The 27,430-nt window shown below is 31.6% G+C and overlaps 4 protein-coding genes across 4 annotated transcripts; all 4 read left to right on the top strand.

Moving 5' to 3' along the window:
- Nucleotides 1-424: 424 nt before the first annotated feature.
- LOC116024243 (nudix hydrolase 1-like) lies at nt 425-992 on the top strand. Its single transcript, XM_031265133.1, has 2 exons — nt 425-557; nt 685-992. The coding sequence occupies exons 1-2, from the start codon at nt 425-427 to the stop codon at nt 990-992; spliced, it is 441 nt and encodes a 146-aa protein (XP_031120993.1).
- A 3,746-nt stretch (nt 993-4,738) lies between these two features.
- Nucleotides 4,739-5,342, top strand: LOC116024242 (nudix hydrolase 1-like). Its single transcript, XM_031265132.1, has 2 exons — nt 4,739-4,871; nt 5,000-5,342. The coding sequence occupies exons 1-2, from the start codon at nt 4,739-4,741 to the stop codon at nt 5,305-5,307; spliced, it is 441 nt and encodes a 146-aa protein (XP_031120992.1). The 3' UTR covers nt 5,308-5,342.
- A 6,027-nt stretch (nt 5,343-11,369) lies between these two features.
- On the top strand, nt 11,370-12,273 carry LOC116024241 (nudix hydrolase 1-like). The gene is made up of 2 exons (XM_031265131.1): nt 11,370-11,502; nt 11,966-12,273. Exons 1-2 carry the CDS (start codon nt 11,370-11,372, stop codon nt 12,271-12,273), a joined length of 441 nt encoding a protein of 146 aa, XP_031120991.1.
- A 9,534-nt stretch (nt 12,274-21,807) lies between these two features.
- On the top strand, nt 21,808-22,738 carry LOC116024240 (nudix hydrolase 1-like). The gene is made up of 2 exons (XM_031265130.1): nt 21,808-21,940; nt 22,431-22,738. Exons 1-2 carry the CDS (start codon nt 21,808-21,810, stop codon nt 22,736-22,738), a joined length of 441 nt encoding a protein of 146 aa, XP_031120990.1.
- The last annotated feature ends 4,692 nt before the right edge of the window (nt 22,739-27,430 follow it).

The following is a 27,430-nucleotide window of genomic DNA, read 5'->3' as shown; positions in this document are numbered from 1 at the left end:
CTCTTGTCTTGCAAATTTTGTAAAAAAGATAAACCCCAAGATATGTTGGGTCATAGACCCCAAATACTAGTAAACTATGTGGTATTATTAGTTTATTACTAAACGGAAAGCAGTACATATGCACGTAGGCTCTCGTAATCATAACATAATTCTTACCTTAAAAGTTCTAGAAATACAAACAGTAGTATTTATGTTGTATATACGTTAATTTAATTTGTGTTTCATTGAATTCATATATAGTTCCAAGAAGGTATGCTTATACATGCATGCAGCCAGCAGCCTTTGGCCCTTGCTGCACTATAAAAGGAGCCAAAACACCCAACAAACATACCAACCCACTTAGCTTAAATTCACAACCACAAGTACAACCTTATACATACGCAGTATTATTATTATCCACTTGGTTTAGCTAAAACCCTAGAAAATGAGCAGTGATAAGGTTCCTCAAGTAGCAGTCGCGGTTTTCATACTGAAAGGCGAGAAGGTGTTGGTCGGAAAGCGCCTCGCTGGCGCTGGCACTTCTTGTTTCTCTGTTCCTAGCGGTCACCTAGAATTTGGTACGTACCTTAATATATTCATTCGATCTTAATGTTTACTTTTTTAGGTAGCAAGGGAAACCTGTAATCACTGTCCAAAAGTATAGTATGCATGAATTTATTTGTATATATGTTCATTTAATTGCAGGGGAGGTTTTTGAAGAGTGTGCAGCAAGAGAAGTAATGGAAGAAGCAGGGTTAGAGCTGAAGAACATAGAGACTCTGAAGGTCATAAACCATGTGTTTCACAACGAAGCTAAACCATCCCACTACGTAGTACTGTTGATCCGAGCAGAACTGAGCGATCCTGATCAGATTCCAGAAAACGTTGAACCAGACAGGTGTGAGGGATGGAATTGGTATGAATGGAATGATATGCCAAAGCCTCTTACTCCTCCACTTCAACTCATTCTCAAATCTGGGTTCAATCCCTTCTCTGCCAACGTCCAGAATTAATGTTTCAATCCCTTCTCAGTTCTCAACAAACAATATTATGTTTGTTCACTTGTTGCCAACCTCATTTAATTTCGAATTTCATATACAAGTAGATTGAATAAATCCTTTTTTCATGTAATTTTTCTTTTTCATTTTAATGATATAAATTAAACCGTATTGTTGTACGTAAAATTACATGATATGATGAATTAAGTGATGTATTGTGTTAGAAATTACTATTTTAGTAAAAAATGTAGCTAAATTAAAGAGTATTGTGATGCTCATTAAGGCTATGCAATACCCGCCCAATCCGACTAAAAAGTCCGACCCAAAAGTCACTATGCAGTCTGGGTGGATATCCAAATCCGAAAGAAAAAATCGAACTGCGATCCTTTATTGCACAAAGTTTGCAGCTTGCACTTAGTATTTAACTACATTTATTAGTTCTTGAATTATTTATTTGAACCTGAAAATAACAGAATACCCGAGCCATCTGAATATGATCTTTAAGATATCTGCATGTTTTGCTTAACTAAATTGTAAAATTTGGGTTAACAAATTTAAATCCGAAGTCTAAATGGGTGGGTGAATTCAAATTGCATAATTACACCAAAACTATCAACTAAAGGGAAAATTAGTCTATTATTATGCAAATTGCATCCATGAAGATATGAAAGTTTGATTATCACTCCATTCGCGTATATCAGTATATCCACTTTTTTCTCTTCTTGAATTTATTTCTTTCTATGTAAACACACAATTAATCCGTACCTATTTTTCTAAATAACAAAGGCGAATGTGAGATGTCTAATAGATGTGTACATATATAAAAAAAAATTGTGTGTATTAATGAATGAGTTCACAGTTTGAGCTAACAAAACGGAGAGATAAGGAGAGAAAGAGTGTGAATGTGGTTGGAATTTATAAACCCATAACCATGTCAATGAATAAGTGGTTAAGCATCCCAGGTGTGAAATTTTAGGATAAGAAGTCACAAGTTCGGCAGTCGTTATACGGTGGACCATGGTCCACAGGCTACAATGCATTGTGAACCATGGTCACAAAACGACGTCGTTTCATTAAGTAGGAGAAACGGTTGCGGTAAGTCCTAACGAAGTTCCGTAAAGGATATTACTGTTCATCTCAAAAGATACTGCCTCACATTTGTTTTTATATTATCAAATAAAACTGTAGTTATATCGAAATGAAAATTGTAGTTGTGTTAAAAGGAAACTACAATGTATATAAAATGAAACTGAATAACAGTTTCACATTTTTTAGTGTATATTGTCCAATGAAACTGTAGTTATATCGAAATGATATTGGAGTTGTGTTGAAAGGAAACTGCAGTGTATTATAAAAGAAACTATAGTTGTGTTAATTGAATAACAATTTCACATATTTGAGTGTATAATGTCGAATGAAACGGTAATTATATATAAAAAAAAAAAAGAACTACAGATGTGTTGAAGGGTAACTGCAGTTGTGTTGAAAGGTAAATGCAATTGTAATGTGTTGAAAAGTAACTGGTATATAAACTAAAAGTTAATAGCGCGGAACGGAGGCCGTTTCAGCCGTTTGTTTTCATTAATCAAAACAACGTCATTTTGATGAATCGTCTACAGTCAAATTTGCGCAAATTCAACATCCCCCTAAAACAACTATTTTTGTGCAATATTTTTTATCTGAAAATAAATATTTATCTTTAATTTGAAACAATTAATATTGGAATTTTATTTTTATTTTTTGCGTTCTTAATTGGTAATGTTAAAATGAAAGTGGGGCAATCTTTGACACAGTCAATATTTATTTTTATTTTTTGCATTTTTAATTGGTAATGTTAAAATGAAAGTGGGGCAATCTTTGACACAGTCAATATTTTCTCAAGACATTCAACTTTAATGTCAAATCAATCACTATAATACGTTTTGAATTTAAGTCTTCATAATTCATACTAAATTAATCATTCTCCACTTTTGATTAGTCAAGTCATGTGTCTGCAAACATGATTTAATTGTATGTAGAGTTTCATTTTAAATTTATAAATAATATTGTGTATTCATGTTTTTCTTATGTTAAAATACTTTTAAAATTAAATAGGCGTAAATTACTAAATTTGCAGAAAATGACAGAGAAAAATGCAAAAACAACTACTGGCGTAGTATTCCTCTATTTTTTTTGGTAAATTCACGGGGTCTAGGTCCACTCATGCAAGCTCTGAGAGGCACGGGAGCTGGCCCAAGGGAAATCGTCACTTGTGCAGATAAAACCCGAGTTCTCTCAGAATTTTTTCCCATAAAGAAAGTTCACTTGCCATTTGAGCTACTCCATTGGATTGTAGTATTCCTTCATTGAAAAATTGCAAGAATGAACTTTCTTTCTATGGAACTTGGAAGCTCTGTATGACTAACTAAAGTGGGTCCACGCCGCCTTTCAAGAAGGCCCACCACCGTCAACAACCAATGCTCTTGCGACTTCGAAATCTAGAAACATTACTTGGACTCCAAGGATGGCGCAAACGAAAGTTCATTTTTGGGTGCCTCACACTCTTGTCACACCATGTCATATAAATACTTATATGTAAAACATGTTTTGTCTATATAAGAATGTAATACTTATAATAGAAATATAATATTTATTATAAATAATAAAATAATTGTTACGTATAAGAAAAAATATGGTACTTATACAGAACATTGTAATATTTTTTAAGAAAAAAATTTAATATTTTAAATTAAAATGTATTCTGTAATATTTAAGAGTCGAATAGTTAATTATGAGAAAATGTATAATATTAATTAGATATTCACTTTATGTGTATCATTTTTCTTGTCCAGTTTACAATTCATTGGTCAAATAAACTCTTTCTTTTTTCTTATTTTCTTTAGTATTTTTTAAATTAATTTTAAATTTGATTTTTTTGTGTGTTTAATAGTACTTCTAATGTAGTTTTAAATATATATTTATATACTAATATTAAACTTAACATTATGAAAAATTAAATTAAAAATAATTTCAATCAAGCCTCGTTGCGAAAATGTAATATTAATCATAGATAAATTGATTGTTAGTGTAACATATATGGTGAAAAATGTAATACTTCAGATGAAAATTGTAATATTTTTAAATTAAAATAAAATATTTAGAAGCTAAAGAGCTCCTTAGGAAGAAAAGTGTAATACTTATGAGCAACGACACGTCTAATATAATAATATATGAATATCCTTAAGGCGCACTCAGAAGAGTTTTTGCCTTCATTACTTATACATGAAAAATAGTTAAAGATAAATTAGTCATTATATATAAAAACCCACTACAAAAATTCATTTTAATACATAACAACTCGATCTCTCTTCTCTTGCAAATTTTATATATAAAAGAGAAATCGCATGATTTATTTGCTCATAGACCCCAAATACTTGTAAACTATGTGGTATTTACTAAACGGAAATCAGCATGCACGTAGGATCTCGTAACGATAACGTAATTCTTACCTTAAAAGTTCTAGAAATACAAACAGTAGTATTTATGATGTATATATATACTTTAATTTAATTTGTGTTTCATTGACTTCATATATAGTTCCAAGAAGGTATGCTTATACATGCATGCAGCCAGCAGCCTTTGGCCCTTGCTGCACTATAAAAGGAGCTAAAACACCCAACAAACATACCAACCCACTTAGCTTAAATTCACAACCACAAGTACAACTTTATACATTCAGTATTATTATTATTATCCACTTGGTTTAGCTAAAACCCTAGAAAATGAGCAGTGATAAGGTTCCTCAAGTAGCAGTGGCGGTTTTCATACTGAAAGGCGAGAAGGTGTTGGTCGGAAAGCGCCTCGCCGGGGCTGGCACTTCTTGTTTCTCCGTTCCCAGTGGTCATCTTGAATTTGGTACACACCTTAATATATTCATTCGATCTTAATATTTTAATTTTTTAGGTAGTCAGGGAAACCTGTAATCGTTGTCCAAGAGTATAGTATGCATGAATTTATTTGTATATATGTTCACTTAATTGCAGGGGAGGTTTTTGAAGAGTGTGCTGCAAGGGAGGTAATGGAAGAAGCAGGGTTAGAGCTGAAGAACATACAGACTCTGAAGGTCATAAACCATGTGTTTCACAACGAAGCTAAACCATCCCACTACGTAGTACTCTTGATCCGAGCAGAACTGAGCGATCCTGATCAGATTCCAGAAAATGTTGAACCAGACAGGTGTGAGGGATGGAATTGGTATGAATGGAATGATATGCCACAGCCTCTTACTCCTCCACTTGAAATCATTCTCAAATCTGGGTTCAATCCCTTTTCTGCCAACGTGCAGAATTAATGTTTCAATCCCTTCTCTGCCAACCTCATTTAATTTCAAATTTCATATACAAGTAGATTGAATAAATCCTATTGTCATACTGTAATATTTTTCTTTTTAATTTGAATGATATAAATAAACCCTATTGTTGTACGTAAAATTAGATGATATGATTTGAATGATGTATTGTGTTAGAAATCACTATTTTAACTTTCATTGAATCTTTCAGTTCTGTTTCAATTTGAATGTTAGATGGAGCGTGATTTCTTGTTTTGAATTTTGATCTGATTGCTAAAGATGTCATTGTGTTGACTGTTGAGGGCTTTGAGGCAACCAAACTGTTATATGGTTTAGTGCTAGGTGGCTTAGTAACATTTTACATTTATAAATGCTGCCCTTAGACAGTATGTCCGGTTAGGCACTTAGGTCTTAACTCCCTAAGTTAAAGCGATATAATTAAGCCATAGGCGCTTGAGCGGATAGTACTGGGCGATTGAGAGGACAAAGAAAAAAGAACTTTTTATAAAGTAGGTTTAGTTGCTTTAAAGTAGGGATAACCTAGCTTAACATCAATTTTAATGCTTTTTTCTTTAACCTTTATTTAACGGCAAATTATACCTTGCACCGCTACGTACGTAAACGACGTCGTTTTGAGCATTGTAAACTAACCGTCCATTTTTTTGGAAATCACGTTTCCCGTTTCAGCCGATCTCTGTATTTATGTTAATATTCTGTGTATTCCAGGCAATCATTCTGTGTATTCTAGGCAACCGTTCTGTGTATTCTAGCCAACCGTTCTGTGTATTCATGTTAGTAACACATGTTGTGATGCGTTTGTGCATTCGAATGTTTAGAAGGATGAGTTCTGTGTATTTTGTGTCAATATTCTGTGTATTCATATTATTAACACATGTTGTGATGTTTTTGTGCATTCGAATGTTAGGAGGATGAGTTCTGTGTATTTTGTGTCAATATTCTGTGTATTCTGGACAAACATTCTGTTTATTCTAGGCAAACGTTCTGTGTATTCTAAATAATGATTATGTGTATTATAGATAATGAATTCACTGGAGTTATTCGCGTCCACGTCCACGTCCACTAACATCTGTGTATTTTGTGTCAATATTCTGTGTATTCTGGGCAAACATTCTGTGTATTATAGGCAATCGTTCTGTGTATTCTAGATAATGATTATGTGTATTATAGATAATAAATTTCCTGGAGTCATTCGCGTCCGCGTCCACTAACATCCGAACGACGTCGTTTACGTATGGTAAAGATACACCAAAATATATTGAAATGAAAGAAGCAGTAATGGAGGTGTTGCGTAAGTTGTATGAGGTATACAATGCGTTGTATGCTAAACCAAGTGCAACTACAAATCAAAGTGCAGTTGGACATGGAAGTGGAAGTGGAAGTGGGAGTGGAAGTCAATCTTGTGAAACTAGTGAAATGGAATTGTTAGATGTTGGTGTTAATGTTGGTGATGTCCAACCAGTTCAAATTTTTTTTTCCGTGTACTCAGATATGGTTTGTGAAAAAGGAGATGTGGATGAAACATTAAATGAGTTAGATATATACTTGATGGAAAAGATTGAAAAACCAACTCTTAATAGATTGGGTATGCAATTTAATATTTTGTCATGGTGGAAGAAAGAAAGTATGAAATTCCCAATCTTGTCAGAAATGGCATGTGATATTCTTGCAATTCCAGTTTCTAGTGTTGCATCTGAGTGTGCCTTTAGCACCTCAGGCCGTATTTTGGACCAATATCGGAGTTCGTTGACACCGTATATGGTAGAGGCATTGATATTGACACAAGATTGGTTACGGTCTTCACTTCAATCTGATGCAACAGTAAACCTCTTTCAAATATTAGAGGAAATTGAGTTTATGGATTTGCTTGCAGAAGGTAATTGACAATTCTATATTTTATTACGAATTTATGTATATTTATGTATAGTATATATTATATTAGTTTATGTTTCAATATTTAAATTTTTAATACTTTATCTTTTTTTTTCTTGTATAGAGATACGCAAATCAGCAGGGCAACCGTCATGATATTGATCCGTGATGAGGGGATGATGGATGAACAAGAATTTTTTTTTTTTTGGACAATGGATGAACAAGATATTTCTTTACAATTTGGATTGCTATGTTAACTTTGTGTTTGAATTGTTTGGTTGTTATTGGAATATTTATATTTTAGACTTTGGATTATGTTGAAAATTAGTAAATGTTGAAAATTGAACATTCTAAATCGAACCGAATCCCGAACCGAAACCGAATCGTTTCATACCGAACCGAAACCGAACCGAACTTTAATATAAAACCGAATGGTATCATTTTTTGTAATACCGAAATACCGAAACCGAAACCGAAACCGAAACCAAAAAAAACCATACCGAATACCGAAGTGCCCACCCCTATGTACAGTGGTTGCTTTGGAAAACTGAAAGCTCGCTTCACTTTACAGCAGTCTGAACACTTTCCCATGACTCAAATATGACTCAAATATATATATATATATATATATATATATATATATATATATATATATATATATATATATATATATATATATTTCTATTCAAATGTGTCGCATCTTTCCGTGCGGTCGATGCGAAATACACCACTATGTACACCACTCAATGTTAGAAAATGCACCACACAAATATGTATACCTAACATTGTGTTTTTTGTGATGCGTACCTAACGGTGCATATTTATGTGGTGCATTTTCTAACATTGAGAGATGTATACCTGTATACATAGTGGTGCGGCCGCATTGATTATAACTATATAGAATGTCCATTTAGATTGATCTACACTAGACCTGACAATTCGTGTATACGGGTTCGTTAACGGGTCGACACGATTACGATACGAACACGATAAAGCTAAATACGGACACGACATGTTAAGGTTAACGAGTTCAAAATTTTAACACGAACACGATTTGTTAACGGGTTAAGCGGGTTGACACGATAGACACGTTTTGTTAATAGGTTTCGGATCGTGTTGACAAGATATGACACGAAACCCGTTTAAACCGCTAAACCTATTAATATATTTAAAAAATTAAAATTTAAAATTAAGTTATATAAAAAAGAAATAAAACCTACAATTCAATCCATCAAACAAACTAAAAAATATTCAATTTATAACATTCATAAAATGATAAAATAGCATCCAAAAATCATAATTAAAGAAGTCCATACTAGTTTTTAGAATAAAATTGATCATCAATAATTGGTGTAATATCTTGACCTAATGTAATAAATTTATCCTCAGTTATGTTCATGATATATTTTATAATCTCATTCATGACAATGTTTCTTAGCCAGTTGTAAACAGATTTGTGTAAATGGGTTCATGTAAACAAGTTAACACGATAATATTAACGGGTTAAACAGATTCTTAATAGGTTTAACGGGTTGACCCGTTAAGACACGAAACATAACGGGTCCTTAACGAGTCAACCCGTTAACGGCCCGAGACACATAAAAGCTAAACACAACCCGTTATTTTTGTGTCCAGTTTCGTGTCGTGTTAACGAGTCATGTCCATAATTGCCACGTCTAATCTACACGCTAAATTTTTTGAATAATTAAATTCTTGTTTTTATTAACTAATGCATCATGGGCAATAAGGTAATTTTTGACAATTTCCTTTAGCATGGTAACTGCTTTCACGTTAATTTCCTTGATTGTAGGGATTTGTAGGCATATACACGCATGATTTCTACGCCATACATTTGCACGAGAAACACCATACTCAGTGCGTTATAATGGTGTTTCTCGTGCAAATTTATAGCGTAGAAATCATGGGTGTATATGCCAACAATCAAGGAAATTAACGTGAAAACAGTTACTATGCTAAAGTTGGCATAATTAATCATGGGTGTATATGTCGAATCAAGGAAATTAACGTGAAAACACCATACTCAGTGCGTTATAACGCTGACTGCCTAGGCCGACTAGGTCTCCTAGGCACCAATTAGGCCGCCTAGTAAGCCAATTAGCTATTGTTCTTTTTTTTTTTAATTGGGTTAATTTACTCAAAACGACATCGTTTTGAGCGAAAATTTTTTTCACCTTACAGTTGTTTTTTAAAATTTCTGTTGGTTTTGTTCTCTCTCCTTTTTCCTTGTAATATGAAAAAAACTCTTCAAAATCTATGTCTTTTGGGGAGATTTTTACAGATTAAAAAACTGATGTGTTGATTTTTAGCTAATGGGAAGACAAATTTTTGAGTGGATCGATCTTCCTCCGGCAACAACTTGATTTTTGACAGGTTTAAAAAAAAACATATGTGAGAGTGTGAGACGCGCAATTGCGTCTCACGAGTGCCCACACGCACCCGCTTGGGTGTTTCAGAGTGCCTGCTAGTGAATTAACTTTCTTTAAAATGTATTATATAATTTTTTAAATGTTTTATTTAATATTGTTATTCAATTCATAATTATCAATTAAATTAAATTTTCATAATTATCAATTAAATTATTATTACTTTTATAGAATGATAATAAATAAATAAATAAATTAAAATATAATGGAGTAAAATGGTGTGTCAACAAAAAACTTGAAAAAAAAAAGTTAAAACTAAGGTTATCTACATTAGTAGTTTTTGGACCAGATTTTGAGAAAAGTTTGATGAGTTGGAGGAGAGATATAGGAGAGAGAGGTAGAGATCCTCCTGCAAAGGAAGAGGTTTTTCAGAAAAACTGGGATCCATTGCCATCTTAGGCCATTCGCTTCAAAAACCACAAAAAAAAAAAAAAAAAAAAAAAAAAAAAAAAAAACAGAAAACGCACTATTAAAGATTCCAGAGGTTAAAGTTTTTTGGAATTAAGTGAGATAGTGGATGATGAGGTGGATATTTAGATCACAACAAATTTGAAGTGAAAGTTTCACTATTGAGGTTGCTTAGTTTGTTTATAATTCATACTAAATTAATTATTCTCAGTTTTGATTAGTCAAGTCATATGGCTGCCAACATGATTTGTATGCAGAGATTTTTTTTTAAAATAATGATAATGTTGTCTATTAAGTTTTTCTTATGTTAAAATGTTTTTTAATCATATTTTTAAAACTAAATAGCCGTAATTTTTCAGAAAATGACATAGAAACGTGCAAAACAACAGCTGGCCTACTATTTCTTCATTGAAAAGTTGAAAGAATCATTTTTTTCGTTTTTCGTTAAAGTTCTGTATGACCAAATAAAGTGGGGACACGCCGCCGTTTAAGAAGGCCCACCACCGTTAACAACCAAGATTCAGGAAACTCTAACATCACTTGGACTCCATGGATCACATAAACGAAAATTCATTTTTAATACATAATAAAAAATAGATAAATACAAATTAGTCACTATAAAAGAACCATGCATTACAAAAATTTATTTTTAATACATGACGGCTCATATGTATAGGAGTTTGGGTTAATCTTAGTCAAGTTAATCTATTGATTTGATTAGGATTATAAAGTTTCAAGTTTGGCTCTAAATAAGAACTATCTATTGGTCTTTTAAATTTGAATTCGTGGATAAGATTTGATCCTTTGCTAACCTCAATTATAAGGCTGGATTTAGTCCATGCATGCTCTTCAAAGTTCTCCTTATCTAAAATAAAAGTTGTATTACTAATTAAAGAGAGAGCAGTAGCCAAACACCTTGTGCTCAGATAGCATGTAGTGACTCTTTCATATGAGAGTTCATAAGATAAAGTATGAACAGATATTACAATGTAATAGGATCAGTTGTATTAAAAAAAAATGCACCCTATGTAGTCTCTTGTAATCATAACGTAATTCTTACCTTGAAGTTCTAGAAATACAAACAGTTAGTTGTATTTATGTCATATATACTATAATTTGTCTTTCATTGACTTTGTATATATGTAGTTCCAAGAAGGTATGCTGATACCTTGTACATGCATGCATGCAGCCATTGGCCCCTGCTGCACTATAAAAGGAGCTAAAACTCCCAACAAATATACCAACCCTATACTTAGCTAAAATATATAATTCACAACATAACATTATTATCCACTTGAATTGGTTTAGCTAAATTCCTAGAAAATGAGCAGTGATAAGGTTCCCAAAGTAGCAGTGGCAGTTTTCATACTGAAAGGGGAGAAGGTGTTGGTGGGAAAGCGCCTCGCCGGTGCTGGCACTTCTTGTTTCTCCGTCCCAAGCGGTCACCTTGAATTTGGTAACTTTATATTCATGTTTTTTTTTCTTTTATTTGTGACGAGAAAAACGTGTCCCACTATCTAAAAATGTGCAATGAGTAAACCCTGTGTTGGGCGTAGGCCGGTAAGGGTCAAGTCCAATACCATGTGACTATAGATTGTTGGGCAGAGGCCGGTGAATAGGTTCAATTCTAGCATCCAGCGTCTCGAAAATGTATGGCGGTATAAAGAAATAAAGTTGCGACTTTGCTACTAGCTATAACCTTTGGCGTAGTGATAAACACTTAATTTAACAATGCAAGTAGTACAAGAACCCAGTTGTAGGTTCAAGTCCCAACAAAAGAAGTTAAGACTGGCTTGTACTGGGAGGGGAATTGTTGAGCCGAAAACTAGCTGGTCCAAGTCCAACACCATGTTGTGAGGATTGTGGGCCACCAATTTGCATGCATGCGTGTATTTATTTGTATGTTCATTTATGTGCAGGGGAGGTTTTTGAAGAGTGTGCAGCAAGAGAAGTAATGGAAGAAGCAGGGTTAGAGCTGAAGAACATACAGACTCTGAAGGTCATAAACCATGTGTTTCACAACGAAGCTAAACCATCCCACTACGTAGTACTGTTGATCCGAGCAGAACTGAGCGATCCAGATCAAATCCCAGAAAACGTAGAACCAGACAGGTGCGAGGGTTGGGATTGGTATGAGTGGAACCATATGCCAAAGCCTCTTACTCCTCCACTTGAAATCATTCTCAATTCTGGCTTCAATCCCTTGACGTCCACAATTAATTTTTAATTTTCAATCCCTTCTTAGTTTCTCAGCAAACAATATAATGGTTGTTCACTTGTTGCCAACCTCATTTAATTTCAAATTTCATATACAAGTAGATTGAATAAATCCTATTGTCATTCTGTAATATTTTGAAAAATCAGCATAGTCGGGGGACCATTGCTCGAATTAACTCTATACTAGTATTATGATGATCTCGCTTTTACCCAGACACCCGTATATATGTGTGTATGACAAAACTCAAATAGTATCGGATAAGTTCACTCAAATTATACAAAAATAATGAAAATTCATTTATAAGTAGTTACATACATACATACATACATACATACATACATACATATATATATATATATATATATATATATATATATATATATATATATATATATATATATATATAGTGTTCCGTGAATCCACCCTTCCACATAAGTTCGTGTGGATAGATCTGGGTCATTGAATACTTGAGATCAATGACTTAGATTTGGTCAACTGTGCAACTTCGCGATTGTACGCAATTGTGCACGGCGAACTGTGCACGGCGAACTGTGCACTTCACTTGCACAGTTCGCATTGCATAGTTGGCGAAATCTAAACCATTGATCTCAAGCATTCAATAACTTAGATCTATCCACACAGACTCATATAACAGGATGGACTCATTTGATCACTTATATATATCAGGTGCAAATATAATATATCTTCCCATGCGGTTGTGCGGTTAACACAAAAAGGGGCACCTTAACACTGCTGGAAATCTCGCGCTTTCCGTAAGTTGGACGGAAAACGCGATATATTGGTCGGAAATGAGGTTTCCGTCCAACATACCGACCAAAATGAAGGTTCGGAAAAACCCTTGTCGGAAATTCCGTCCAACTACGATTTTTGGTCGGAAATAGCGTCCAACGAACAAAAATTGGACGGAAATTCCGAACAGTATCCCACCATTCTTAAAACGTGGTAATTTTCGTCCAATTATGTGTGTTGGTCAGAAATTCCGTCCAACTACTCGCGTTGAACGGAAAACTCACATATTATATTTTGTTATTTTCCTTCCATCTATTGGTAGGAAAAATCCTAAATCATATGAAATGTTTTTATTATTTTTATATTACCATCATTTTATTTATATCTATTGTTAATAAATTATATGTCATCAACAAATTAAAGGATACACTAAATTTCAAATTGAAAATATATTTAAACATCAAAATGATTTACAACAAAAAATTTGGTCCATAGTACTTCCAACAATGGACTATTACCATACACAATAAAAACAATTCATGAAAATATATACTACTTAATCGATACTACTTAAATATGCTCGTTGAACCCAAATAAGCCTTCAAATCCGGCATTGTTTCAATGGTTTTGATCAATGCGGCACCCACAGCTTTCTACTTCAATGACTTTGATCATGCATTTCTAAGGTAATTTCTAGCAAAAATGACCAAGAAACAAAAGTGAAAACCAATAAGAAAGGAGGAGAATTAAAAGATAGACAAATTGATCAATGCATTTCTAAAGTGATGAATTATTAGTTGGGCAAACATACGGTTTGTACAAGTAATGCCAGAAAGTAAAACAATTATATCAAGGAATAAGTTACAGGTGAGGCACACAACATACAAGACTGATGTTACTCCACCTACAGCGATGTCCTTCCCATGTCATCTCGGTGAAAACGTTTGTTATCGATTCTCTGCACAACACAAGCATATATAATGCTTTCTTAATAAACAAATCAAAACGTAGCTATCAGAATAAAATATGGCTTACAAAATAGATCACTCAAGTACTAGAACTATATGTTAAGAGAAAGCATTACCATGACATCCCTGTGACTGTAAAACTGCAGGTTCAAACACAAACATATACATAAAAGGAAGTTAGCTAGCCAAAAACAACAGCATTCATCTTTCAGGTGCAGATTAGCACAAATACACAAACAAATTATTGCTGCAATTGGAGAATAAGATAGTTTGTCAAGTGATCTTCTGAAATAATTTATTAATATGATCCCATCTAGGCAAGCAATACAACATAATTGTGTTAATAATATTTAGAAGGAAACTTTTTATCCAAACACATCTAATCAACAGCTCAAAAATAAATCTCTGCTCTCTTACCTTTAACTTAGTTGTGATTTCACGTTCAATACTCTAATATGAAATGCAAAATTCATTTAGGACATTTAGAAGAACATACCTATGCACAGGAACATACCTCTAGCAATTGAGCAGCCTGCTCAAGTTGCTGTCTTTGAATCCAATGTTCATGTACAATTGAGGCCATCTGTAAACATGAGTGACTAGTGTCAGAATATTGAATATGTGGTATGCTGTTAAGATGAACAAATTAAATTCACAATTACCTTCCGTTATGAACAACGCCAACTCTAGTTTCCAATTAATGCCATGAAAGGGGAGCAGTTTATGATTAAGCTAAAATACTAGTATTGCCCTCTTTTCATATTTCAGGTCATGGAAGTGTGTTAATGAGGTTTCACACTTGCTTCATCACTCTCCCTTAGCTTCTACTTATACAACATAAAATTCCTAACAATATAGATTTGTCATTGTACCATCTCAAGATAAGCATTATTTTGTGCTTTAACTATCAAGAAAAATATACATAAAAGGAAGAGGATAAAAGGAACCTTGTTCCATGCTAAATCAATCCATACCTCAATCCACATCAGATAAATGCCCTAATGAATGGAAACTAAATGCCCTAACTACACCAAAGATAAAGAAACAACTTACTTAACAACATGTGTTGTGCCTAAAGCTATTCTAACTCTTGTGTTCGGAGGAATCGGAGTACCTGCAAACACTCACACTAAAAACACCCAAAGATTTTCCCCGCTCCTTTATTTGGTGTCCACTGATTTAGTATCCCTCTATTTTTTAACTAAAATATTTAAATTTCCGTCCAACATATGGTTGGACGGAAAATAAAACCTACCATTTTTAATTTCTATCTATCCGTCAATTTGGATTTACCGACCAACGGTACAAGTTTGACAGAATTTCCTTCCAACACTAACTGTTGGATGGAAATTCCGTCCAACATTCGCGAGTTTGACGGAATTTTCAACCAACTTTCCGTCCATCTATCTTTAACGACAGAAAGTTGAATTTTTTTTATTAAAATACCGACCAACTTATTGTTGGACGGAAATGTTGAACGGAAACAGCGAGATTTCCAGCAGTGTATAAGCATTCAAATGGCACACCTTAAGTACACAAGCCACACACCTTAAGCACACAAACAAAGCCCCTCCAGAACACAAATCAGGCACCCAAAGTTTTAAAATTGCTACACAAACCACGCACCTAAAGTTTTAAAATGGCGCACCTTAAGTTTCAACAACTAACGCACCTTAAGCATACAAACTTGTTTACTTAATAGTAAGAATAATTAATAACTTTGCAGGTAGTTTGAATATTGATGCTGCAATGTGTCCAGTTTCATCATCAATTTCCATATCCATTTTGCATCAGTTCATTTTTAAAAAAATTAGTATGAATGATTGTAGTACTTGATTTTATGTGTGTGCGTGTGTGTGTATTTTTTTATTGAATTGATACTAACCTTGGAGTTAAATTGTTGTCACTTTGTGCATAAACTTTTTTTTTTTTAAAAATAGTGGCTACATCCTATATACCAAGTGTTTTTGTTGTCAAGGTTTATGCTAATTTTAATTTGTTTTTAATCTAAGCAGGTTGAGTCTAGAAGATAAAATGATTTGTAAATTTATATTAGTTCTAATATATTCAATGAATGCATCAACAGTGACTATTTTGAAATTTCTTCATTTTCTAGATTTGCAAAATTGATTGCAGCATTGTTGTAGTCTCAGCTTCTTTTCAATGCGTCAAGTGTGTCACGATGCTCTATTGCCATACATTGACATTTTTAATAATGAGTTTTAAATGTAGCTACGTAAGATAATGATCTAATTAATTAATATTTACATATTATTATCAACATAAAAACATATCAGTCCTTTAGGTGTTCTGCTCGGGAAACCATTATTGTTGAATGAGTTATTGTGAATAGAGAAATTTCTAGTTTAAGGATTTATTTAAGGAATAAGATTAGGTAAGATAGTACAAATTTAAACATTTTAAATCATCTTAATAAAGAAATACAATTTACCTTTAAAGTGAAGAACTATGATGTAGTTCAAAGATATTACAGAGTAGTTCCTTGGTTCAATTTATTGGGTTATTTGAGTACTCTCTTTGTCAACAAATCATTCCCAAGTAGTTAATAATATGATTGATTTCAAACTATTTTTTTTAAATTTTTTTTCCATGATATTAATAAAATACTTAGTAAATAAATATATAACATATTTTGTATTATAACTTTGATATTTAATTACAAGATAGTGTAAAAATAAGACAATGGACAATGTAGTGAATATAATCAATTAATGAATTTGAATGTACAGAATCTTTGTATTGGAGAAACTAAAGACAATATAACTAATGAAATTATTTCTCTTATTTCATTTATTGATAATGAATAAATTTTTTTTTGAATAAAGGCATTGTAGACACCTAATTCTAAATTAAATGAATGCATACACATTATTTTTTGTTATATCTACTAATTTATTTAATTTAATAAGAGTAATAGAGTGGAGAACTTGTTTTTCATCAACAATAAAAATGAAGTCATTAATATTTATATTTTCATTTGTTGTTAAAGCACATTGTTTTGGAAGTTTGTCAAAGACAATTGCTACAATTGCGATTAATAGAGGATGGGAATAAATAATTTGAAATATGATTACAATAGATATTGTTATAATGATATAGAAAAAATTGACTTTCAAATTTGTATAGAAGTTTTCATACATTTGATAAAACTCTAAGAATGATCTCTAAACTTGTTCAATTAGAGTTGTTGAGGTGTCATCATTATTGATTATTTAACAATGGTCCTACAGTTTAAAGTTCAGGTATAGTTGTATTTCTCATAAAAATTTTGTAGTTACGTCGCAGAATCCTTAATTTCCCATGAGTCCATGGAGACACATGATCCATTAGAATATTAAGATCAATGGATTATAAATAAAAAAGGGTTTTAAATAAAATTTCCTATTTTTGATTGTGATTTTGTGGGGTCTGATGTATTTAGGGGTATTTTTGGTATTAAAAATCGTGAGTGGGTCTGAATTATTGGGGGCTATTTAATTATTTAGTTTCAAAGATAAGGGTGCACAGTTGCAGTTTCTAAATTCTAATTCAAACAAAACCAATCCGCACATAGATACAAACACTGTTGCAGAGGAAAAAACAGCACTATAAATTGCATAGTAGAATTCGAGAACATGCACAGTTGACAGTTCTTAAAAGTTCATCCCAAGTTACTTTGCACAATGTTAGACTAACAGTTGCACTCTACACCATTAATAGTCACGATTGCAAATGCACACAGATACAAACACGATTGCACAGAAGGAAAAAACAACACTGTAAGTTGCACAGTAGAACTCAAGAACATGCATAGTTCCTAAAAATTCATCCCAAGGTTCTTTCCGATCCCATGAGTCTATGAGGACCTTTTGTGAAACGTCTACATTCAAACCTCCAACAACTTCAAGGTGATATCATCAAATCTCCCTAAAATCATGCAAAATAACGTTCGGAAAATATTTTACCAATATTAGATGCACAAACCAATTACGATAATACCCTTGTAATTACAACTGATAAGGAAATTCAACAATAATGATGGTTAATCCGTACCATCAGTGAAGTTAAGATCAAGGGATGTGGGGTGTCTATATAGACTCATGGGAAGGGGTGGACTCACATGAATATATATATATATATATATATATATATATATATATATATAGAGGATCGCGTTCAGGTGCGTACTGGCCGCCCAGGAGAGAACTGCGGACGAATCACAGCGCGCCACGTGTCCGGAATGTAGTTGCACATAACGTTATAACTAGGTGCACCCAGGTGCATAAATGTTAACAACGTAAATTACTTGCACCTGTAAGTGAAAATAGGTGCACACGTGCAAGTAAAATGTATTACAAGTGCAAGTAAATTGTACAATGAGCATCAATACTAAGTGCACATAATGTTATAACTATGTGCACCTATTGCTATAACTAGGTGCACATAGGTTGCAACCAGGTGCATGAATGTTAACACAGTAAATTACTTGCACAAGTGCAAGTAAAATGTATTGTAGATGCCTGTAAAATGTATTACAGGTGCAAGTGAATTGTACAGTGAGCATCAATACTAAGTGCACCTAATGTTGTAACTAGGTGCACCTAATGTTATAACTAGGTGCAACCTATGTTATAACTAGGTGCACCTAGGTTGCACCCAGGTGCATGAATATTAACAAGGTAAATTACTTGCATTTGTAAGTGAAAGTATTTGCGAAAATAGGTGCATGAATATTAATAAGGTAAATTACTTGCACTTGTAAGTAAAAATAGGTGCGAAAATAGGTGCACTTGTAAGTGAATCTAGGTGCACTTTTAAGTGAAACTAGGTGCACCAAAGTTCTAGTTATTTACGAAAATGCCACCGCGTCATTTTTTTAAAATTGCATCTGATTCGTTGATCTGGACACGTGGACGGCTGTAGAGCGTTCTCATTTCTTACCTGGGCGAGAGTTCGCACGAGAGCGCAACCCTCTATATATATATATATATTCAAACACTTCACTATTTCAACATATATTCGTACTAATTAAACATGTTCACCAAAATAGATTTTAGAAAAACATATTGTATTATGAAAATACTCATATTTTACCACCAAATACCACCTAGTCAAGGAGGAATGAAAATACCCATCACAAAGCCTCTATTTTGAGACCCCCAAACCAAAACCAACTAGACGCACCCTAGTTGACTCAAGTCGGATTCCTTAAGTATGCATACCCCCAATGAGACGTACCATCAATGGATTGAAGGGTATATACATAATATATATATATATATATATATATATATATATATATATATATATAATGGATAATAGAGAAGAAGACATATAATGGGTTGAAGTACAGAGTAGATGAATTCTTCTTCTTCATAACTCTGACGTTGCCAAGCAAACTCCATTTTCGCAGAGGATAGACGTGAGGAAGAAGAAATGGAAAAGGAGAGAGAAAGATGTTTGATGTGTAATTAATGAGCAAAGTACAACGAAAAATACTTCCTGTACTCCCAAAAACTTTATTCTCAATTTTTACTCATATTTGTGTTCAAATTTGATTAGAGGAAGAAAAAAATGAATTGATAAACAACATGACCTCCTATTAAATTGAGTAATCAAAGCATGCCAACTAATATGGAGTAAAAAATTACAAATTTTAGTGTTGTCCGTGGTCCACAATGCATGGTAGTCCATACATCAAAACGACGTCATTTTGATTATAATTAAAAGAAAAGGTAGAAATGGAATCCGTTCCGCGCGATTAACTCGGTGTGTATAACATATTCAATTTCATTTCATATACACTGCAATTTCCTTTCAACACAACTACAGTATCATTTTGATATAACTACAGTTTCATTGGACAATATACACTCAAATATGTGAAACTGTTATTGAGTTTCATTTTATATACACTGCAGTTTTCTTTCAACACAACTACAATTTCATTTTGATATAACTACAGTTTTATTTGATAATATAAAAACAAATGTGAGGTAGTATCATTTGAGATTAATTATAATTTCATTTACGGAGCTCCGTTAATATATGATGACAACCGTTTCTTTACTTAAATAAATGGTGCCATTTTTATACCATGATCCACAATATAACTTCTGATAAAAAATGAAAGTAGGAATTGAGAGTAAATGCAGAATTCCTCAAGTACAGCCCATTAATAGAACTTAAATTGAATAGTCAACTCGTCACATGCTTATGTTGGGGGAAAAATCGAAAAATATGCATTCTTTTATTCACTTCCTAAAAAACCGTGCAAATGCATGCAAAGTATGACACATAAAATTTATTTTTACACCAAAATAATATGTCAACATCTCACACCTTGTACTCACTATATATATAAAATACTCACAATATATATCCCACATACACATAAAATATACATGTATAATATACCACACTTTTACAATTATTCAAGTATATATACAGTTATACACCATATTTATAGCATTATACTAATTATATTAATAGGCATATCATGTACTAAATATTTATACCATATACCATATAATACACATATACATATATAATGCAAGTACTATATACTTAATACGCCATCTATACGGAATGTTCATATTATTCCATATACTTATATACGAAAGTAACATTTACAAATATATATATATATATATATATATACACACACGAAAGCAACAGTCACCTATACCTCCTAAGATTTTGCTTTAATATTGTGATTGCAATGCATCGTATATCTATACATAATCTACGCACATGGTCACGTGCATTAAATATACGTAGTACCAATGTATATTATCATAAGTATAATGCTCACATAGAAAATATTTGCATATATCTATACTTAATCTACGCACGTGGTCACGTGCATTAAATATACGTAGATCCAATATATAATCATAAGTAATACTCACTCACATAGCAAATATTTGCATATATGTATACGTAATCTACGCACATGGTCACATGGTTTGCTCGTCTGCCGACACTTTCATTACTATCCTTATTCTTATCATTCATTATTATATTACTATTACATATTATATTATATATTTGTATTATATTACTCCGTATATTATATATATATTTTAAATTTAAGAAAACTTATTTATTTATTTTTGTTCAGATATGCTGATGACAATCTTGTTTTTATTTATTGTTTATTTTTTATTTTAAGAATACAAGGTCTAATCCATCAAGTTACTATAACAATTGTGAAATCGTTCACCAATTATGTTTACATATATGACCGCATACATTCATACATTAAGATAATATAATACTCACAAAATAATTTGCAAAATATTTTTGGATCACATTATTTGATAAAATAACTTTAATAATAGCATATATAATAAATTCTGAAGGTATGAGCTTCAAAATAATGTTAACGAGAATATATATATATATATATATATATATATATATATATATATATATATATATATATATATATNATATATATATATATATATATATATATATATATATATATATATATATATATATATATATTAACATGCATGTTTTAAACAGGGTATGGGAGGGCGTGTAGTCTCCCATAATCATAACCTAATTATTACCTTATAAATCTAGAAATACACAAAAAGTTGTATTTTGTGTATGTATATACTATAATTAGTATTCCGTTCACTCTGTATATAGTTCCAATAAGGTATGCTTATACCAGCAGCGCTTAGAACACTATAAAAGGACCCCTCCATCATTGGAGCTGAAACACCCAAAAAACCAATCTTTATACTTAGCTAAAATTCACAACCTTAAACACAGTATTATCATCTACTTGGTTTAGCAAAAACCCTAGAAAATGAGGAGTGATAAGGTTCCCAAAGTAGCAGTGGCGGTTTTCATTACGAAAGGGGAGAAGATGTTGGTCGGAAAGCGCCTCGCCGGCGCTGGCACTTCTTGTTTCTCCGTTCCTAGCGGCCACCTCGAATTTGGTACGCTCCTTAACATACATTCATGGCTTTGAGTGACGAGTGAAACATGCCGTTACTATTCTTGACTTTTGACCCTAATCGACAAAAAGACCTGCACACGCATGTAAACCAACTTATACTAGTACAAAAAGCCCCATTTGCATTCCATAGTAGACAACAAAATATGTCTGTACTACTACAAGCGCGCTGAAAGTACTAATAACTTTAAGCGTCTATACTATTTAATTACATATAAGTGTAAGTTGTTTAAAAACTTAGGAAATTGTCACCGCACCATTTTTTTAAATGTATTTAGCATTCTTTTACATTTAACTAAAGATCTCTATTGTTATATGATTTTGGTAAATTCTTTACTAGTACTAAGTTCTTCATAACTGATTACCTTAAATCAAGAATATTAATAGGTCACTTTTGCTTGAACACGAACATGTAACCACTCCATTCGATCCATGCATGTATTTACTTGTATGTTACGTTCATTTATTTGCAGGGGAGATTTTCGAAGAATGTGCAGCGAGAGAGGTGAAGGAAGAAACAGGGTTAGAGCTGAAGAACATAGAGACTTTGAAGGTGATAAACCATGTGTTTCACAACGAAGCTAAACCATCCCACTACGTAGTACTGTTGATCCGAGCAGAACTGAGCGATCCTGATCAGATCCCAGAAAACATTGAACCAGACAGGTGTGAGGGTTGGGATTGGTATGAATGGAATGATATGCCAAAGCCTCTAACTCCTCCACTTCAAGTCATTCTCAAATCTGGGTTCAATCCCTTCTCCGCCAGTGTCCAGAATTAATGTTGAATATAGCTTGCTTGCAGCCAACAATGGCGGTCGCCGGCAACGTGACGTCATTTAAATTAATTTAATTTCCGAAATTTAAATATTATTAGCTAGATTGAATGGCTTAAATAAATCGTATTATTATTGCTGTGGTAAAATAAAATGATGGTATGATTTATATAATGTGTTGTGTTATAAATCATATATTATTAGTCAACACATTGCGATGTCAAATGGGATATGACTAATTGAAAATTCTTAATCCCACTTATATTAATATATACACAAGCAGCTGAACATCTCAAATAATATCATATGATTCCACTCAAAATATACAAAATATTAATGTTTGCAATCCCGATACAATGTGTATAGTGTCATAGTTTTAAAGTTAATTATCCGACCAACTTAGATAAGAGTTTGTATCTAACTTAGAAAATGCTAAATTATGCTTTATAGTAAGAAAAACACATCGATTATTCGGCTTTCTTCATTTAGTGGTCTCTTTAACTTAATAACATTTGTTAGAAATATTAGAAAAATTGTTATTTTGAATGATCGACATTTTGTGGTATAAATATTTGTGCGGTCCACTTTTAGTTTGTGTCAGATCAAAGTAGATTCGAGTTATTCAAAATGAGAAAGGAATTGATATAATGTACTCTCAAAACTGATAACTAAAGAATAATAAATTAATTCTTAAAGTGTACATATACAATTGAAAAAAAACGGGTAAGTAGTCGTTGTCCCAAATTGGAAAGAAATGTCACGTTTGCACTAGTATATATACAATTTCATTTTTTAAAAGAGTTCTAATTGGTTAGTATAGAGACTCTTACACATAGGGTGATGCAAATCAAATCTCAAAATGAGCGATCCAGATTAGTTTACCACTCTCGGTGAAGTGACCTTGTGGTCCGTCAGTGTGAGTACCTCTAAGTGAAGCACTCAGTGTGAGTACCTCTCAGTGAAGCAACCATTCGGTCACGTACACCTCAGTGGTGAAGCAACCATTCGGGTCACGTACACCTCAGTGGTGAAGCAACCATTCGGGCCAAGGTCTCTCAGCGAAGCAACCATTCGAGTCACGTACACCTCAGTGGTGAAGCAACCATTCGGGTCACGTACACCTCAGTGGTGAAGCAACCATTCGGGCCAAGGTCCGTCAGGTCACGTACACCTCAGTGGTGAACGGGCCAAGGTCCGTCAGTGTGAGTACCTCTCAGTGCCTCAGTGGATTCCACTACTTCTCCGTCAGTGTGAGTACCTTTTGCATGGCTCTGATACCAAATTGAATCATGCACTCCATCCAACTAAAAGTCTAAGTTGATAGTTGGACTGCACATTTATGTTTATATTATATTTATGTTCACAATAATGTTTTTTTTTTCTATTGCACTTTAATTCTGTAATGTTCTAGAAATGTTTTAATTCTAATTAGTTTAGGAATTAATGAATTATAATTAATTTCAATTTATTCTTGAGAATTAATGCCGTTATTATATTAAATTGTTAGTTATAGGGGTTACAATCTTAATTTAAACATGACTTAAATGTCATATTAATTAATGCTATTATTTCTATAATTTCATATAAATTAAATATTGTGTCGTTGGAAAAATTAGATATGGTAGTTCAACATGTTGTGGTAGTTCGTGAGGGTAATATAGCTTGAGTACTCAACTATATTACTGTAAGTTTATTTTATATTGAAAAACATACTTTACAGTGCTATAGCTCATAGTAGTATTCTCGAGGTGTAGTGAATTGATTTTAAGAACACAAATGTGTTACACATAACTTGAATTTTCTTACTTTCATACCATTTTTACTTTGGAATTATTTCTAAATATTTAAATTCCGTTAGTATTTTAATTTATTTTAATTTTAATTGTTTATCAGAATTATTCAGAACCTACAAATTAGGAAGGAATGTTTTGACATTGAATTAGAAGTAACGATGATGATGACAATGACGATGATAACGATAATTTATATCTATACTATATATAAAAACAATTTCCTCCCAAATTTTCCCCCCAAAACTTAGGGGTATTTTGGTAAAATCATTTATTTTATTTATTTATTATTTTATTATTTTATTAATTATCCATCTTATAATATTATTATGATAATATGATAATGATAATACGATAATATGATAATATGGTAATATTGTTAATATTAATGGGTGATGGGTGATTGGTGATATATAATTGATAATTGATAATATGGTATATGATATTATTCTTAATATTAATATATTAATATATAATATATTAATATATACTAATATTAATTAATTAATTGGTGATTATTTTAAAAAAGAATAATTAATTGGTGATTGGTGATTAGTGATATGGTAATATTGTTATATATTAATATTTATATTTATATTGATTGATATTGATATTAATTAATTAATTGGTGATGGGTGATTAGTGATATGATAATCTATATCTATATCTATATATCTATATATATCTATATAATTGACATGTAATTAACTATATTAGAATGAAAAAATTATATAATATTGTAGTAAAATTTTTACATGTCAATCATCTATATTTACATAAAATTAAAATTAATTATACTTTCCTTTTGAAAAATCTTCCATATTATGTTTATCCTCCACTATATAATGATGAGAAATGACTCTTCTCTCACAACGTACCAATATCTGTGCTCTCACTATTAGTTAGAGATCTATAATTTGTAATTCTACGAAGTCGAAGATCGAACTTTAACACGCGTAGAATTGTTATGGTATGCGGTATGATTTAATTTTTAGTTGATTCATTCTGCATGTTGGAGATCCTTATGGTGTAGTCTGCATTCCATAGAGTATTTTGTAGTTCTGTGATTTAGTTTGATTTTAACAGCTCAATATGCTTTAATTTTTGCTGATGAGGTTTCAAGTAGCTAGGCCAATTTTGCCATTGGCGTATCACATATGTAAAATTACAATTTTCAGAGTGATTGTAGTGAACAATCAAATGTTTTCTATAATATTATATTTTAATCACATTACTTTGATTGGTAATTTCTAATGGAAAAACATTGTATTGTAACTTTAATTTGTATTACAAGATTTTGAATGATAATACCTTATTTAACTATCCATCTTTTTAGTTGTACTGTGCAAAATAACTAGCAATCTACGGATGCTCATCTATATATTGTAGAATTTGCAATCTTGATCTTCCCCATTTACGGATGCTCATGTAATTCGGTAAAAATGGTGGTTACCATACTTGAATAAATCCTCAATTATTCATTCCAATTGTTCGTTTTATCATTCCATTTCTTCATTTTATAAAAAGTGGTGCATTGGAAGCTAGACATGGGTCATTGTATCATTGATTTTTTATTCCAATTATTACTAATCTTTATCATTAATTGCACAATACTAATTCACACTTATTAGTTAAAAAATGGTGATTACTATACTTGAATAAATGAAATAATAATATTAAATTTTGTAGCCTCGATTTAAAATCTATTATGTTAATATAATAATAATAATAATAATAATAATAATAATATAATACTCCGTAGTAATAATAATCTAAAATTCTTAATATAATTTTCCTAATATTTATAATAATAATATAATAATAATAATAATCCATAACTCTTAATATAAGTTTGTAACTAAATTTTCCTATTAAATATGTTTATAAAGGTAATTATAAATATAGAATTGAGAAATTCCTATGATATTTTATTTAATTGATATTATTCCTAATATATTTTATCTAAAAGGCTTCCTTCATTTTTTATAACATTGTTCCATATGTTAATCCGTTTAATATGCTAATCTATATAGGTAATTACCATATACTATTTACCATCTAAATAACCCATGGTAATTACCAACTATATTTAACATCTAAATTTATTATGGTCATTAAACATAGAGATTTCATTCTTACGATAATTTTATATATTTTTACTTCAGATAATGTCAATTACCCGTGCATTTCATTTGATTACTTTTGAATAAAAACTTAAAAATTATGACAACTAATGAATTAATATTGTTGTTCGTAATATAAATTTTATCAAATCAGTTAACGAAATTGATAATACACATATTACATCCATAATTAGAGGAGATTAACAAAATTATGATAATTATTTCAACTCACGTATTATTATGCTAATTCACATATTATTACGTCCATACAATTATGTAAATTATTTCAATTCACAGATTATTACACATATAAAATTATGCTAATGGTTACTTTGGAATAAAATCTTAATAATTATGGTCATTGAGAAATTAGTTCAAACATTATACTTTTATTAAACGGTTTTTTATACTTGCCGTAATTTTATCTAATCAATTAAAGAAATTAATGGTACACATATTACGGACATAATTAAAGAAAATTAAACATACACATATATATTACGGATAAAATTAAAGAAAATTAAACATACACATATTACGTCCATAATTAAACGAAATTAAAATATACATTATTTTTTAATAATAATATATACTCCTTAATTACCATACTTATTCATAATACATGGATGTCATAATTAGCATAATATTAATCTATACTATATATAAAAACATAAGAATAGTAAAGGCATATTTTAAATTTTAAACAATAGTAAAGGTAAATTAAAAATAGAATGAAAATATTTCAATAATAATATTCTACATCATTAATTAAAAATAGAACAGAA

This window comes from Ipomoea triloba, chromosome 7 (genome assembly GCF_003576645.1).
Source record: "Ipomoea triloba cultivar NCNSP0323 chromosome 7, ASM357664v1".
Lineage (NCBI taxonomy): Eukaryota > Viridiplantae > Streptophyta > Magnoliopsida > Solanales > Convolvulaceae > Ipomoea > Ipomoea triloba.
This window is presented reverse-complemented; position numbering and strand designations above follow the sequence as displayed.

What these genes read in the sequence shown, in the direction of transcription:
- LOC116024243 (XM_031265133.1), top strand. Translation starts at nt 425, where the DNA reads ATGAGCAGTGATAAGGTTCCTCAAGTAGCAGTCGCGGTTTTCATACTG. An exon ending in TAGCGGTCACCTAGAATTTG is followed by an intron (nt 558 to 684) that starts GTACGTACCTTA and finishes ATTTAATTGCAG; the next exon opens with GGGAGGTTTTTGAAGAGTGT.
- LOC116024242 (XM_031265132.1), top strand. Translation starts at nt 4,739, where the DNA reads ATGAGCAGTGATAAGGTTCCTCAAGTAGCAGTGGCGGTTTTCATACTG. An exon ending in CAGTGGTCATCTTGAATTTG is followed by an intron (nt 4,872 to 4,999) that starts GTACACACCTTA and finishes ACTTAATTGCAG; the next exon opens with GGGAGGTTTTTGAAGAGTGT.
- LOC116024241 (XM_031265131.1), top strand. Translation starts at nt 11,370, where the DNA reads ATGAGCAGTGATAAGGTTCCCAAAGTAGCAGTGGCAGTTTTCATACTG. An exon ending in AAGCGGTCACCTTGAATTTG is followed by an intron (nt 11,503 to 11,965) that starts GTAACTTTATAT and finishes ATTTATGTGCAG; the next exon opens with GGGAGGTTTTTGAAGAGTGT.
- LOC116024240 (XM_031265130.1), top strand. Translation starts at nt 21,808, where the DNA reads ATGAGGAGTGATAAGGTTCCCAAAGTAGCAGTGGCGGTTTTCATTACG. An exon ending in TAGCGGCCACCTCGAATTTG is followed by an intron (nt 21,941 to 22,430) that starts GTACGCTCCTTA and finishes ATTTATTTGCAG; the next exon opens with GGGAGATTTTCGAAGAATGT.